The 16,297-nt window shown below is 43.9% G+C and overlaps 2 protein-coding genes across 5 annotated transcripts; both read right to left on the bottom strand.

Annotated features, from left to right (window-relative positions):
* Positions 1-8,434, bottom strand: pias1b (protein inhibitor of activated STAT, 1b). Its single transcript, XM_078083425.1, has 14 exons — positions 8,364-8,434; positions 6,581-7,013; positions 6,339-6,423; positions 6,127-6,174; positions 5,865-5,955; positions 5,624-5,758; positions 5,414-5,519; positions 4,993-5,066; positions 4,167-4,327; positions 3,000-3,133; positions 2,736-2,913; positions 2,475-2,614; positions 1,888-1,925; positions 1-1,788 (listed from the first exon to the last, which is right to left on the bottom strand). The coding sequence occupies exons 1-14, from the start codon at positions 8,406-8,408 to the stop codon at positions 1,426-1,428; spliced, it is 2,031 nt and encodes a 676-aa protein (XP_077939551.1). The 5' UTR covers positions 8,409-8,434; the 3' UTR covers positions 1-1,425.
* A 945-nt stretch (positions 8,435-9,379) lies between these two features.
* On the bottom strand, positions 9,380-15,811 carry skor1b (SKI family transcriptional corepressor 1b). Of its 4 annotated transcripts, none has more exons than XM_040164056.2 (8): positions 15,535-15,811; positions 13,303-15,065; positions 12,921-13,014; positions 12,695-12,799; positions 12,540-12,599; positions 12,106-12,180; positions 10,397-10,471; positions 9,380-9,792 (listed from the first exon to the last, which is right to left on the bottom strand). In XM_040164056.2, the coding sequence occupies exons 2-8, from the start codon at positions 15,046-15,048 to the stop codon at positions 9,698-9,700; spliced, it is 2,250 nt and encodes a 749-aa protein (XP_040019990.2). In that variant the 5' UTR covers positions 15,049-15,065; positions 15,535-15,811; the 3' UTR covers positions 9,380-9,697. The 4 variants fall into 4 exon arrangements, with proteins under 4 accessions (XP_040019990.2, XP_040019989.2, XP_040019991.2 ...); XM_040164055.2 differs by having other exon boundaries at positions 9,380-9,795; XM_040164057.2 differs by lacking the exon at positions 12,540-12,599 and having other exon boundaries at positions 9,380-9,795.
* Positions 15,812-16,297: the final 486 nt, after the last annotated feature.

The raw sequence follows: 16,297 nt of genomic DNA on the forward strand, positions 1-16,297 counted from the left end.
TAGCGGTTCAAAATGATCAAAGCCTCTATTGAGTTATTGACATCTGATAGTAAAACCAAGAAAACGTTACAATGCATGTCAAGCAGCCATGACATCTTTAAATAGGATTCATTAGATAATTACAAAAGAAATATCACATGTGACAAAGACAGCAATGCATATCCACAAATCAAACAAATGCTTAAAATATGATAATAAATAATCCCAATTGTAAGCACAAGGCAAGAAAGTAGAGGGAGAGGATGCGTGCTTAATAACTTCAATGGTTTCAACTTCAGGGCCAGAATGCATGTTGTGGTACAATGAAAAGAATGAGCTATCCCTGTTCTCTCACAGGCTGACGCAGAGACTTGCCCAAAAGGCAATGCATCCTGTATCCTCAGCACAGAGCTGCATAGCACACAACAGGTGAGCGATCAGGCAACTTGCAGGGACATACACAGCTGCACACAACCCTGGAGGTGTTCCCTGAAACAGTGAGAGCCACTGCTCCACACGGCCGTTAGACAAAGATCAAGTGCTAAAACTGACAGAAATGAAACTAGATGTCTTGAAAGACGTCAACAAACCCTTGTGCTGTTGTGGTATTCTAAATAAAACAGGTGTGCTTTAGATGAAGCACACAGACGCAGCGGCTTGCTGGACTTGTGCCCATCAAAAAAAAAGCCTGATTTTACAACACTGACTTACTCCCAATGCATATGTATTCTAGGTATAGTCCAAACTATACAACTCGGCTCGCATTTGATTAAATGAAACGGGCGAAAAGGGTGCAGAGATGTGACAACAGGAGGACGTAGCGTTCTGATTCTAGTGGCAACAGTTCCTAGAGGCATAAGGAATGCTTCTTTATAAAACAGCGTACATACAACATAACTTACATCATAAATAATTCCTGGAAAAATAAAATGACCACAGCATCTTTGTCTTCTACGGTGACGGCAGAAACGGCCACATCTTTCTGCTGTCAAAGCCGTTTTGACAGAAACAATGCCTTATTAGAAGATAAAGTGTTAGACATTTTCCTGTTTTGCTGTGACTTGCCGTTTGTACATCTATAACAATGCCCATTTTCTTTATACTTTAAATATTACGTTACATAAGGTGTCACCTCATTGGGTTCTGTGCACATATACTGAAATAATGCAATTGACATGGAATATTGAAATAAAACCGTAAAAACCAGGTACAAAAGGTACAATATAATCAAAGGACCACATGAAGAAATGTGAAAAGGCCTTCAGTATTCACAGAAAAATATTAACTGAAGTCACTCACTGGACAAGCGGTGTCCGAAGTTTATATACACATAAGTTGAAAATAGATTTTCCTCTCTGTACATAGCACTGTGTTCTTTCATCTACCCCTTCCGTATTTACAAAGAACTGTTCTCCAGGTCTCCCATGTCTCTGTTTTTTTGTGGATCTAGTCGAGAGAGATAACGTCCGACATGGAGCCATAAATAGCGGCCGCCGCCGCAGCTTCCACCGAGGACCTCGACGATCCCGAGATGACGTGGCTGTCCCGGTCCCGGTCCCGTTCTCGGTCCCTGTCCCTCTCTCGGTCTTTGTCGCGGTCCCGCAAACTGCTCGAAGACACCAAGCTGCTGGTGCTGCCACTGTTGCTGCCTCCGTTGGTGGCTGCCAGCGTGCTGCTGCCCGGGGTGCCCGGCTGCTCCCGCAGCATCTGAGAGGAGCCGTAGGGCAGGAAACGGTTGAGGAGCAAGTCGTGGTCCTCTGAGGCGGATGCCGATGCAGCTGCCGCAGCAGCCATCACCATGTTGTAATGCTAACAGGATAGAAAAGAGTGAGGAATAATGTAACAGCGTGACAAAAAAACGCACCTCAGTACGATGCTGCAAATGTGTATGTGCTTGAGTCAATTTACCGGATTGTCGCCTTGGAGGAAGGAGAAGAAATTTAGATCTGGAAGAAAAGGAAAAAAGTTGATTCCCCTTTTCCATTCCAATTAACATTTGACAAACAAATCTGATTGGCTTATGTACATTGAGCGAATCATTGGTTGCTGCAATCATTCCTCCTGTCCGTACTGACAGTGGAAAGATTCTTGCCTTATAGTTTGGTTCCCTTACCAACACCATCAGCAGCTAGAGTGCAGCAGTGACTATGACACACGGCTTATGGAGGAGATTACGGTAGGATTCATTGAAAACACAACTCTACCCTATACTACGACAATTACCAGGTGGCGCAGTGGCTTTGACTGCTAAAGTTGAAAGGGATCGGTGACCTTGTTAGCACTCCGTGTCAAAACTTAGCTAAGGTTAATAATATAATGAGCAGATTAAGCTAATTAAATCAAGTGGGTCCCAGCAGCAGGGTCACACGTGACTATTGGGACATATCACATCAGCCCATCTCAGGAACAAGACAGTGGTAACTTTAAAAGGAAAACGGTGATCAATTATAATTTCGACGTTCATATGGGCATTGTTGTATTTTTGACAGCGGTACCTGGCAGGTCACTGGCTGTGTGATAATAGTGGCGATAGTCCTGGATGAGAGGCGGAGGGGGAGGGATGTAGCTGGTCTCCACGTTTGGCATGCTGGGGGCTCTGCTCACGGGTGGGGACGGGCTGTGTAGGTTCAGTACTCTTGAGAGGAAACAGCGACACATCACGTTAGATACATACAACATAATGCAACTGAGCGGAGTGTCAAGATTCCAAAATGCTTATCTGCGTCTAACTTCCTCTTTAGGGTTTAGAGACTTACCCCTTGCTCGGAGGTGGAGAGACGGGGGACAGTGAGGGACAGGGCCTTTTAAAAGGCGGCTCATCATCGAGCTCCTCCTCTGAGGAGCTATCCAGTGTCAGGTCAATCACATCAACATTCCTGCTGTTGTCATGAGACGATCCCCGTTTCTGCACATGCGTATCGGTCCGAGACGAATCTACACAGGAACCGTTAACTCACACTTTGCTCACAGCTCTCAATGACTTCTGCACTCGGAGAACCTGAAATCCACTGGTGACATACCGCTGTCTACGCCGTTGTACGAAGCCGACACATCCTGCACTTCTTTCTTTGACCTCATGGGGGACCAGTTTCCATCTTCGTTGAACTGGATTTCATCACAGTCAGAACAGCTATTCAAGATTTCCATGAACAACCTGTGAAAGCAGAAGATGTATTTACAGTTTGACAACTTTGCAACCATAAGTACAATGGCTTTAGTACTCTATCATACTTAGTTTTGAAAATACAGTATCAGTGGCACGTTATAAAGATGCCATTAAGATGTGTTTCTCTAACTTTCAGATACAAATGAGATGAAATATGTTACAGGAAAGGTTGTGCCTTATCAAAGTTCAAAAAGAAGGATTTTCTGTCAAAAATGATGAATCATTTTTTATCTTCGTTTTTGGTTTTAGCAAACACAACAAAAAAGTCTCCGCCGAAGTTTACATTTCGGCTCCACTCAAGCCTAGTTTATGCTTCTGCGTTTTCAGAGCGACGCAGACGCAAGACCCCCCTGCGTGTCCCTCGCGTCGCTTTTCACACCTCCTCCCTCCTCCTCCTGCTCCTCTTCTCTCCTCCTCAGTGTCGAAAGCGACGCAAGCCTCCCGCAGCGCACCAGGCTGCGATTGGTCCGCTAACTACGTCCTTTACGGAGTCTCACATTTCCGCTTTCACAGCCCGATACCGCCATTATTAAAACAAAGAATGTTTACGAGAGAACGGATCAGATTGAAGAACTTTTGTCAGAAGAAAGGTGTAAATATGACCTACAATTGGCGGGTTGTAGAAGCGGGTTGGATTAATGGAGGGAGATCGCCGCAAACGCCGGTTTGCCGGTCGAGAGGAACAAAGTTGTGGAGGAAAATACGGGACAAATGTGTCCGCGATGAAAAGCAGCAGTGGCGATGCACGGGGCAATAAAGTCTACGATAAATAAATAAATAGACGTGACTCTCTAGGTCGTCTTCAACAAAACACGTAACTCCGCCTGTTGTTCTGGCGGTGAATTGCTCTGCAACACACGCAGAACCATGAAGTGAAACGAGTGCGTCGACGCAACGACGCAAACGAAAACGCAGAAGCACGCGCCGGCCTTAAGGGGCTTCCCACCCGCAGTGGAAAACCAAATAGACAAAAGAAACTTGAGACAGTAATCTAGCAGGAATGTGTGACTCGTTGTCTCACCCGTCGATGATGAGGTGCTCATAGGGCGCCTTCTTGTCACAGACAGGACACACCCAGGTCGGCTTCTTCTCATTCATTTGGATGTAAAGTGTAGCATCGAAGCACTGAAGGTGAGAACATGTCAACGCTCTGCAGGGGATCGTCAGCCTCATCTTTCCCAGCTTGAACAAAAACAAAACAAACAAACAAACAAAATAAATAAAGGTAAACGGAACAGTGTTCCATCTAAGAATACAGTATATGGTGAAAAGCAGAGCAAATGTTGTCCTTCTGTCAGTGAAATGAAATACAGCTGTTAAACACTTAATAACGAATCCACAATTAAAATCAGGAATACATTTTATACACAGTACCAGTCAAAGGTTTGGACACACTTTGATTCAAGTGAGTGAGAATGTGTGTCCAAACCTTTGACAGGTACTGTAGATGTATTGAATATATACTAATTCAATTCATTTCATTTTGTACAGCCCAAAATCGCAAATTACAAATGAGCCTCAGAGGGCTTCACAGTCTGTGCACATGCAACATCCTCTGTCCCGAAACCCTCACATCGGCACAGGAAAAACCCAGCACAGCTTCTTCTCGTAGGTTACTCTGTAAACTTTTCAAAATGACTATGAGAACGATATGTGCAGTGTCCCCCACCCCACCAGAAAAGTGTGAAAAAAAACCCGACACGTACACAAATATGTCTGTTTGCGGACAGAGTACAACCCCCCACCCCGGCTGAAACAAACGTTCACCCGACTACTATTCCCGTCGGCTGAAGTTGTAAACCTATGGGAAACACGGAACGACGATGAATATGCAGAGAAGTATTTACAGGACACAGGAGGGAGACTCGTAGGCTGGTGGTGGCGATCTCACTCTCTGGATCAGCTGTTAATTTCTCTTTGACTGTGAGAAGAAAAAGAAACACACAACAAAGTGATTATGACTTTGTTTAATCCAAACATTAATTTGTGCTTTAGGATCTCAAACTACACCCCAAATAATCCTCTAACTACATAGCGTGCACCAAGTTAAAGAGGAACATTGCATTTTCCAGGTAATGCAAAAGAAAATTGGCTATTTTCGAGAACTGAATACTTTTACAGAACCTACATTTAATCCTGGAGACTACGCGGTCCAACACAAATGAACAGGATTCACTACATGAACAAAGTTATATAATGTTATTCTACTAAAGATGTAGAGGCAACACCTGTTCTATATTCTCACTGCAAATTCCTGAGGAAACTTACTCAAAGCTCTGGAGTGGTCAGGGTTCCTAATTCCTTTGGCCCGTAGTTTTTGCAACAACACGGCAGACGACTGCTGTCTTACCAGGTAGACAGCCACAGAAAAACTCTGGCAAAACAAAGACAAAAGGAGGGAAACAAGTTAAACCGGAGAGTGTCCTCCTTAATGGAAGATGACAAGTTACTCTTAACACTTTGCTTTTGTTTTCTTACCCTCCCAATTTCTGAAGTCCATGACACAACAATTGTGTTGGGGACAGTGGTGGAGAGTCGGACAAGAGAAGTTATGTTAATGGGGCGGCTGGGCCTTTTCGGTTCAACTCCATTTTTGGTTGGAGGAAGATATCCCTGAAGACAAAACATCAGACATCAGTGACCTTGATTCTCACTAACGGTTGGTGTGTTACACAGAACATTTGACATGGAAGTCTGACAAGAATTTGTCTGGACTTACCGGGAGATTACAGGGTTTGCCGTTCACCTTCACGCAGAGATTAGGGGGGAAATGATCGTCCTGAGGACAGCTCGTCTCCGATAAACAAAATCTGAAGAAATACAAAAGCATTAAAGAAGTGGAAGCTCAAATGTTGAGGGACAAATGTCAAAAAGAAATGTGGTTCTAGTTGACACGAGGCTTATTTTACAATTTCAGTTGTGTCAAATGCAGCCAACTCTAACAAGATAGCCTTCTTGGGTATAAGAGGGGTTAGACATACCTTAACTGAACTTGAACTGCAAAGTCACATTTGGTCCCAGATATGTCCCTAAAGATTTAAGAGAGAAGTCAGATCTACCTGATCAATCCAATACCTACATATTAACTCGGATTGCTTGCTGTGTTAGAAAGTACCTGCTCTCAAAACCATGTAAACGGTACATTAAAACGTTTCTTTCACAGTGTTATTTCTTCTTTTCTCACATCACTTACATGGAGCTGCTGATCTGTTGAACTTGCTGTGGTGTTAAGGCGAAAGCATAACACGCTTCCTGGAACCGCTGACTGTTGTCTGAAGCTACAAAAGAAATACCAAGAAACAGAACAGAACAGTCAGAAGGAAAGCACGCAGAGAACTCTCTCGACAGACTTTTACTAAGCAGGTCATACTGCTGCATCAATATGTAGAGATAAAAGCGAGCTGTTACTACTACAAAGCGAAGTGGTGAACTGACCCAGGCTGGTCGGCTTAATGAGCTCATCCAGTACGTCGTAGAACGGCAGTCTCTGGAGCTTGACATCAGGATGCACGGGGTGAAGGGCGGAGGGGAGGTGAGGCAAACCCAGCTCCTGTTTAGGCCCAAGTAAAGAAACAGGCAGTAGAGGCGATGCAGAACCGCGACTGTCAAATCCCAGCTGGGCCAGGCCAGCAGGCAGGGTGGAGGCAGAGTGAACGCTGGGCAGAGCCAGGTCGACCGGCGAAACCATTTTGGTTGGGAAGCGCCGCCTGTAGAGCTCTTTGATCTTCATCTGCACTGCGGGACTGCAACCGGCCTTGAGTAGGTGCAGAGCTTTGGTCAAGAGTTCGTGTTTGCGCCCGTGCTTATTCCGTCCTGCATACCCCAACAACACTTGGAGCTCCGAAACTCTAAGGCTCATTACCATTTGCTGGTGAAGGAAAAAAAAGTGGTTTAATTAACCAGTTTAAAGAATTACCCTAATTCTTAGAACAAGATTCCTTCATTCATTCAGTTTTTTTTCCCTTTGTCCAGTTAGTATCTATAAAAAAAAGACACACATTAAAAGCATCATTGTGTCTTATATTTAACAGACAAACAAAACCTCTGATAGTTTTGGCTGAGATGCTCTTTGGCGTTAGACCGCACATAAGTAAGCAAGTAAAAATACACAGTGTGTGGATCATCAACAAGCTAATGGCACAGGATTTCTATTCTCAACCAAACACATGCGACAGTACAGTGTAACGCTGATAATCAGATTAACAACACAAATTCTTAAAATGACCAGATTAACGCCTTTGTGATGAAACCAAAACATTTTGAATGCTCAGAGGTCATTTCATTCAGGTTGTAAACGTACCCATGTTCAACCAGTGTAACGTGCTGTGAATAACAGTGACTAGCCTCTAAAATCTGGGGTTTTTATACTAGGAAATGTGACGCAATAATATGTATTTGATAAAAGAGATGAACTTTCACACTGTATGGACGAAGAACAGCTCATATGAGGAGAACAGTGTCAACAGCGCCGAGATTTGTCGAAGAAGGAAGCAGATCAAAACGTAAACGTATAACAATGAGCGTTTTAATACGTTTATGTATTAATCAATAGCCTACATTTTAGAGACTAACGTGGACAGCGTAGATTTAGCCGGCAGCGCCAGTGTGATGCCGGTTCAACGTAAACTGACAAACAAACCCTAATCGTACAGTATACACTCAATCTCATGTATTAGATTAGTAATCCATCATATAGGTTACATAACCACCAACCAGACTGTGGATAGCAGCTGTATTTCATGGTCCATAGTCACATCATATCAGAACTAACGTTAACGCTAATGAATGCTAAATGGCTCTTGTCTTCCAGGGAATAGACAGAGCCCGATTTTAAAAACAGACTTTATGTTCCACTTGGGGAACTGCTGACAATGTCATTTGGCTAACACTACAGCGTCGGCGGGATGAAAAGGTTGCCACTTATGTGTATTTTTAAAATATATTTCTAAAAGCGATATATGCCCTTATCTGCAGGTGAGTCCCACAGCAGAGGCAGCCTAACGGAACGTCGGCAACAATAACAAAGCTAATGCTAACGAGCTAGCCAGCCAGCTAACAGTTTGCCGGTCCCCACTGCTCTGTTGTTTTGGTATTATATGCTTTGTTAACGAAATTCTCTGGGTCTCTATTGTCCAGTTACACTGGTGTTGTGGCTCGAAATCCAATTCTCACGATATGAAACGTCTATTTGCCAAGCTAATGAAGGGACTCGCATTACCTTCAGTTCCGCACTGTCCGCCATCTTGTTACATTTGGTGCGCATGCGCAATAGCCATCCTCAAGGGAGAGCGCAAATTCAAATTTGTGTCACTTCTTCACTAGAAACAGAAGGGGGCGCTGCCGCCACACGTACAACTGTGGGGCATCAATGGAATAAGGCTAAGGCTGAAATATACCGTTTCATTTTAATGTGGTCCTGCAAGTATAAAAGAGATACAACAAAAATCGGACTGCAGGTCGAGCTCGTAAATTATATTCATGCAATTTTTATATTTGCTATTTCCCTGACTGTAAAGATACTTTTCTCGATTGTTTTAACCCTGAATCACGAATTCCCCCCCCCCCAAAACGTGAAGATTTCACGTCTCGGAACTTGTGTTGTCTCCTTCTTGACATTCTATCGTCTGAACAATATTTTGTCTAATCAATCAATTGATCAAATGAATAGCTTTTAGACAGTAAACATAATTGATTGTTGCATTTTTTCGATGGCCAGTGGAACAGAAAAGAACGCTTAAATGAAAGTGTTTCTCATGGGTAGCTTCGTGTTTGTGTTCGAGCTAAACAAACGAATCATCACTTTCACTTATTCAAAGGTGAACGTTTCGCGTAAATTCAAAGGTGAAGCGAATCGCTTCTCCTTAGAGAATAGAATTGTTAAAATATTATCATTTCAGCTCAAGAAAGGTAATTAAGTGCTGAGGGCAAGAATCCACATTTCTTTATTAAATAAATATATTTATTAGTGATTAAATCGACTATTAGGCTACATGAACAAATAGGTTACTCAAATATACGTTGCTAGTTCACCGGTGATCCTCAGCCTAGAACTTCAATGTTTTCAGACAAAAGGGCATGTTTGACCACTACAATGTAGACCTATTTAAATGCACATGTTTTTTTTTAATGGTAATTCCCATCATTGGTTTAAAGTGCATTACATCTAAAGGAAACTATTTGCCTGCAAAGAAGAATACAGCAATGAGGCTTAATTACTGAGAGGACAAGGAGCAATTAATTGGTTCATCATTATTGAAAAGAAAAACAACAACAGCAACAACAACAACAACAACCATAACGAAACCACAACCTAGAACTATTACGAGATATATTGTCATTGCACTTTGCCACAAATAATACATATCATCAAGGTATAATTTCAGGAAAACAAATTACAATGTATGCAAGATGTTGAAATAAATACTGATGGGGGTGATACACATTTTGTAATATTACAAATAATTACAAGTTAGTCTTCTTTTAATTTGACTCCTTGGAGGTTTTCCATGGGCTGACAGGAGTCTTTTGTTTCCTTCTAATGAGTAATCTGATTCAGGGCGGTAACAGAGGAGATTTGAAGGAGCAGGATCCGCTGCATTGGCGAGGAGTCAACATCTTACACGAAAAATGGTGTAAAGCGTCCTGAGCTTCTATGGAGAAGGAGATAAAACAATCAATAGTGTACTTGCAGGTGATGGTAAATCTGTGTGATGAACTGTAAACACACATGTGTTGATGATTTGAATATTGCATCGATAAGGCATCTTGTTTCAATAATGGGCTGCTTGATGTTGTCTAATGTGCACTGACAGGTGTCCGTCTAGAATCATCTTCTGCATGCTGCAGAAATATAATCTGCCAAACTGCTGATCCACTGATTACAATGATTTATGAACTTGTCCAAATCTTTGATGGAGCTGCAGGTCAATATCGGAATGAAAGAAGAAATTTGCATCACGTAGATTCATGACTGTATTTAACATGGTAATGTATGCCTCTATGTAATAAGTGGAACTAAGCAAATTGAGCACGATCAAATGTAAAAAGACTATTTTCCGCTTAAATGCTGGGTGATTCGTGCGTTTATTTAACGGATTTTGCATAGTAAATTACAGCCGGCAGACAACTCAGGCCAATCCTTGATATCGAATATACACAGAGGATTTTGAGCATAAATCCCATCATCCATCACATGGGTAAATCGGTGAATCCACACTGCTGCATCCGCTCCCTCTGCTTTATTTCTCTCACCTCTGACGATGTGAAGCTGCTGAACCATCTCCTCTCTGTAGGAAAGTTCCCTCTTCATTTGATCCTGAAAATTATCTGAGAAACAAATGTCACATTTTGGTCAGTAATGCGGTGAGCAATAATACCGCAAGCATCCATTAAAGCCTCATTCGTACACACGCGTCGTTAATTCAACTATACTGTGAATACTTAATAATAATTCTAATGAGCAGTCCACTCATATGAAAATATAAACTGAAGGACCGGGAGGTTAGTTGGATGAAGAATTTAGGAATATTGCTTCTAGGAGATAAACGGCGTTGATCCGGTCCAATGATCCTCCGCCTCTAGAGGGCGCTGTTCTCAAGAAGAAGACGCAAAGAACAACTTTAGAGGCTGGTGTGGAAACAGCCAAATAGAATGTTTGAACACAATTAAGTTTAGAACAATTTCAGTCAATTTAAATTTAAGAAACCTGCGCAGGAAGAGTTTAAACAGTTTGTAAAAGCAGGTCTATTCTAATCCTCTATCCTCTATTCAAAATAAACACAATCTGAATATGTCCAGGACCGGTTGAGACAGTTTTGCTGAAGTTTTCCTTCATCCTTAAATGTTTTTTTTGTGCATAATAACCCACATTGTTGGCAATTTAGAGTAAAAGAGAACAAATATAAAACGGAGGATATGAGATGTCTTTTCATGCTTTGTGTTCATCAAACTGCAATGAATCCAAAATGCAAAAAGATAATAAAGTAGTAATATTTATAATATTCATGTTAAATCAGCTTTGAATTAAGCATCAGAGAGAACTGATATTACTTTTGTTAGAAAGGGATCCAAGCCCCAAATCCATCTTAAGAGAGATTCATTTGCTGAGAACCAAATATATTAAAACAACAAACGGGTCAAACTTGAGATTTTTGTTTAAATGATCCTTGTTTAGGTGTACGTTCAAAAGACGATGAAGACTGATCCGCATTACATGGACCCCTTTGAGAAATACTTTTTAATACCTTTGTAACGCAACACAGAGTCATTCGTTTTCCCCATGTTGCACAGATAAATGACATTTGACATTTGACAAGGAGTGTTTCCCTTATGACAGAGTTACGGTCAGTTAAAGAGATTCACATGTAGCTTCTGATGTGGCTACAGTTTCTATATTAAGAATAGAGATCTCTACAGCACCGGGGTTGAGTTTTTATGAATACAAATGCAGATATCCAATTGCTTTTACTTACTTTTATTATTACCCACAGAATTATTTCGTCACACTTTGCAGTGTGATCCCAAAATGTCAACACGGATATTTTGTAACTTTTTTTCACATTACCCTCCCTTTTTTAATGTTCTGTTCATTCATAATGCCAACAACTTCTGGTTTCTGTTGTTGACGTTGAACTTTCTTCAATTGTTTCTGAAGCTGCACGGATGTTTTGTGTTCGGAAGGTTAATAAAAAAAAATAATAATCCCCCAAAATCATTGCTGAAGGATTAAAAGGTTTTGAAAGGAGCTCCTTCCTGAAGCACCCTTTAAAAGATGTTTTTCTCTGCAGAGAGGAGCACATGCATTCCACTGAGGTGGATTTGGTCCTGGCAGCATGATGCTTTGGTCTGACTCACAAACATGACAGGGGAGCAGCACTTAACAGCAGAGGGATTTTTTAGTCTGGTTACAAGAAAAGCCATAAAGATAGTCGGAGAGCAGGGTTTCCATGAATTTAGCTTACCTTTTAAGTTTTGAAATTCTCGTTCCAGCTTTTTCCTCAGCTCAACTTGCTCTAACAGCTGCTTCTGTAGCTCCTCTAAAAAGCAGACAAAATAGAGGACGTTGGAGGAGGAGAAGAGGTACAGCAGGATTCCTTGGGACAGTTTTTCCTATTCTTAATGACACTGATGGGGAGATCATTTATATTGAGTATTTCGAGCAGGTCTTCTTGGGCCTGTATATAAAAAAAAAAGCTTTGTAATTTTGGGGACGGATGCCAAATAATCTGCCTCAAGGCAACGCTGAGAGAGGACAATATAATCTGTAACTGTACATTTTATTGACAAATTATATTTTTAATTATATTAATTATAAATATTGTGAATATTCGTATTATTAATAAATAATACTGTTATCTGTCAATCGTTTAATCTCAAGGAAAGACATAAGTCTTACCTTTTGCCAGACTTTCTATGGCTCTTTGTGACGGCTGAGCTCTAGCTGGCGCGTCTTCGCCTGAATACATAAAAAAATAAATCATATTTCTCTATCTGCAAAAGGTAGGGCCCATATTCTATTTGTTAAAACTCGCGAACCTTGGTGTAACTTACCGTCATCTGGCTCTCGCTGGTTCTCATCACTGCTTTGTTCATTAAACGATTTCGTTTCGATCTCCCCCACTGTGGACGACGGCTCCTCTTTACTTGCACTCTCATCTTAAGAGAAAATAAATGGACGTAATTCGAAACCTCTATTTCGTGTTTTTTTTTCTTTTTCTTTTTTTTACAGCGAAATGTTGTTTTTTTTACTTTGACAAAAACAAAAAAAGAGTCGAACCATTTGTTGTAAGTGCTGCCGTCTTGTAATTCGCAGGTGTGAAGTGATACGGGCTGCTCCTTTGTTGCAGCGCAGCCCTCTCCGCTGTGTACACCTGAAGAAGACACAATCACCACTTCTTTCAACTCTTCAAATGGCAAAAAGGTCTCGCAAAATTAAATTACAACTAAACAAAAATAATAATTAAAAATAAACTCTATACGTTGCAGTGTGTACACTTTTATTTAAATAAAGTTTTACTGTTTTTCACTGTTTTAACATAAAAGACATTTTGCCACAAGAGCACGGAAGCATCTGCTGAAAACACACAAACAGCCAAGGAAAGAAACCCATTTGCGGATCGTCACATTACCGCAGCGTTTCTCGGTTCTAAGTCACTCACTTCGGTGAAAGACGCGGCCATGTGGGTCTCTGAGATCTGCTTGCTCTGCACTTCTCTGTCACACGTCGGGGCCGCGTGCAGGAGCCTCATTCTCGGGGAATCGAGCGGACTGCTCTGCCGCAGGCTCCTGGAGTCTGAGCCGCTTGGGGAGACGCTGTGAGCCAAGCCTCCGAGAGTCCGGGAGCACGCAGCGAGCAGCGGCCGGGACTCCTCCGGCTGCTGCTCCTCCTCCTCCTCCTCCTCCGGGGTCTTGTTGGACTCCACGTCCACGTCCGGCTCGCCCTCGCTGTCCGCGCAGGGGGACACGGACCTGTAGCTCGAGCTCTCGCTCAAAAAATCCGGTGATAAATAGCCGGTCCGACCCCCGTTGTACGCGCCCCTGTTGCCGTACAGCTTGGCGATGCAGTCGGCGTCTTTAATCACGGGTCTGAACGCGGAGACGTAGCTGATTTTCCGGGGCGCGAGGGGCATCCCCTCCAGCGGCCTCGCCTCGTCTCCCGACTTGTCGTCTTCGTTGCGCGCCGACTGGGTGCTGGAGCACCGGTCGTTGTCCACCATGCTGTCTTTGGACGTGTTGGTGCTCCGGTCGCTGTGCTCGGAGATGTCCATGTCGGTCTGTCTCGGAGGACACAGCAGCTCTGCTGGGGTTTTTTGATGAGCATGGGGGTACGGAGGCATGGGCAGCGCGCCCGTCGCGGGCCAGAACATGGGGAAGGTGTGATAGGCGCTGTCCTTGGTACCGGGCCACAGGACGCCCGGGAGGCCCGCTTTGCTCTGCTCTCCCAGCGCGCCGTCGTCTTTCTTCTGGCACAGGCCGAAAGCCGGGAAGCCGTACGGGTGGGGGAAGAGCGGCGGCGGGATCTTCTGCAGCATCCCGAAGCCTTTACTGGGCACGGGTATGACCGGGTAGCTGCGCGTGCTCGGCATGCCTCCCCGGTTGTCCTCGCTGCTGAGGATTTTTGCAGGTACGTCGGGTGACTCGCGGGGACGGCTGTGTCCATGTGATTTTAGGGAAGAGCCGGACTCGGACCCGCAGCCGGGCAGCGTCCTCTTGCGACTGCCCCCATTGAACATGGCCTTGACGTCTTCCCACGCGTGCAGAATGTCTGTCTGGCTCCCTTTATCGGACAGCTTGAGATGCCGCCTCCAAGAATTAAAATTAGCTGCGTCCGGCTGAGTGTATTTGGACTCAGGGGTGCGATGCGAATGAAATATGAATTTATTTGGTGAGAAATACATGTTGCAATAGAAGCACTTGATGCACTTGGCCCTGGAGCTGTTGTATCTGGCCGGGATGAAGTTACCTCGACTCCCCCAGGCGCATTCGTGGGAAACATCGAAAGCAAAATTTTCTGGGAGCTTAGGCGGCGCATGAGCTCCCAGAAAGGACTTGCATAGTCTCTCGGCCTCGCGTTTGGTGATCATCCCGCAGCGCCTGGAGGAGATGGGCATCGCACCGGCTCTCCGCAGGATCTCCAGCTGGACAGGCGTGCACTGGACGCAGGTGATTCCCAGCGCAACGCGCCGGTTGTGTATCTCGTTATAGCTGTAGGTTTTCAACAGCGTGTTTGATATCTGTGCGAGGCAGAGTCTCTCTTGGCCATCTATCACCAAAGACACTATCGGTATTCCGTACAGCACCGTCTCTCCGACCTGGTTGGGCTTCAGGTTCTTGGTGGTCGGGTAGGAAAGTTCTTTGGAGTTTGGTGAAGAGCTGGCGTCTCGTCCCGCAGGTATGGAGTCCATCCTTGGAGGCCTGAAAGCTGCACAGGCGACGTTCGTTATTAAAATGTGTCAGATTGCAGCAATATAATAGCCCCAAGTCAGGCTTTTATAATAAACCATTAACGGAGCTTTTTAGGTCACCACTCCGTGATCTGCTGAACATGACAACAGAGAGGATAGAAAATTACAGGCCTACATTTTGAGAAAATTGCATTAACAAGATTTTTTTTTTTTTTACATTTTGAAACCAAACAAGAGTAAAGCAGCTCGTTTTTAAACATTATTTTAAAAAGGTGCAAATGATATATTCCGCGTGCCAAAGGAATATACGACTTGCCAGCAACTTCCCCCCTTTTAACTGTCAGCAGAGGTTTTAATTCGGAATAATTGCACGTTATAATTCAAACCGATGTAGCGTCACCTCTTTTTGTTCTGGTAATCTAATAGATGCTTTAAAGTCATGACACAAACAGACTGTACCGTCGAAATCAGTTTCCAGAAATTCACCTCAAATGTCCGCGCAGCTCCCCTCCGCCGTGAATGAGAAAGCTGTGATCGGGTGAAAGTCGGATGCGATCAGAAGTCGGTGCTGGAGGTCGTAAAAGATGTTTGCTCTCAGGAGTGGGACGCAGTTGTCCGTGGAGCACCGTCCTCCCCTCACACTGCTCCGATGTGCGTGCGTGCGTGCGTGCGTGCGGGTGGTTTGCGATGAGCGAGCAGCAGCAGCAGCACCGGTGTCCACATGGCGTGCAGACTGAAGTACAGCCCCCCCCCCCCCCCCCTCCTCGACGCACACGGCAATCAAGTGACGGAGAAACTTGTGGCGAGCCCCCCCCCTCCTCACACACACACCCACACACACAGTCTGCGTTAACTATGGATTCAGGACCAATGAAGACGGTTTGGATCGAGGGTCTTTTAGCAGCCTGCAGCTCTACACGTTTTATGGTTTATGGAAGTGTACAATAATCAAACAAAAAGAAGAAAAAAAAACGTTACCTTAACATGATGCTTATGCAGCCTATATGTTCAAATGTATTCCAAAATAAATCAAATTAACATTAATCCGCAATTACTCTGCCGAGCAGTCTGTCGACAGCCTTACATTTAATCAATTATTTTGCATTTCCCTGAAAAAACATCACTATTGATCATTTGCACGGAGGAGGCTGCCGTTCGGATTTGACACGCCGCTTAAACCAGCAGGGACCCTCGGACGCATTGTTGTGTGCACGGAGTCGGGGCCCGCTGATGGATGCGGCGTGCAGGC

Source organism: Gasterosteus aculeatus, chromosome X (assembly GCF_964276395.1).
Source record: "Gasterosteus aculeatus chromosome X, fGasAcu3.hap1.1, whole genome shotgun sequence".
NCBI classification, from domain to species: Eukaryota; Metazoa; Chordata; class Actinopteri; order Perciformes; family Gasterosteidae; genus Gasterosteus; species Gasterosteus aculeatus.

Excerpts from the sequence above, each read along its gene's own strand:
- pias1b (XM_078083425.1), bottom strand. The coding sequence starts at position 8,408 with ATGCGCACCAAATGTAACAAGATGGCGGACAGTGCGGAACTGAAG. Across the intron at positions 6,424-6,580 it reads CATTAAGCCGACCAGCCTGG|CTTCAGACAACAGTCAGCGG; the intron begins GTCAGTTCACCA and ends TTTCTTTTGTAG. Across the intron at positions 2,615-2,735 it reads TCTCCACCTCCGAGCAAGGG|AGTACTGAACCTACACAGCC; the intron begins GTAAGTCTCTAA and ends TTTCCTCTCAAG.
- skor1b (XM_040164055.2), bottom strand. The coding sequence starts at position 15,048 with ATGGACTCCATACCTGCGGGACGAGACGCCAGCTCTTCACCAAACTCC. Across the intron at positions 13,015-13,302 it reads TGGCCGCGTCTTTCACCGAA|GTGTACACAGCGGAGAGGGC; the intron begins GTGAGTGACTTA and ends TGTCTTCTTCAG. Across the intron at positions 12,600-12,694 it reads CCAGCGAGAGCCAGATGACG|GCGAAGACGCGCCAGCTAGA; the intron begins GTAAGTTACACC and ends TTATGTATTCAG.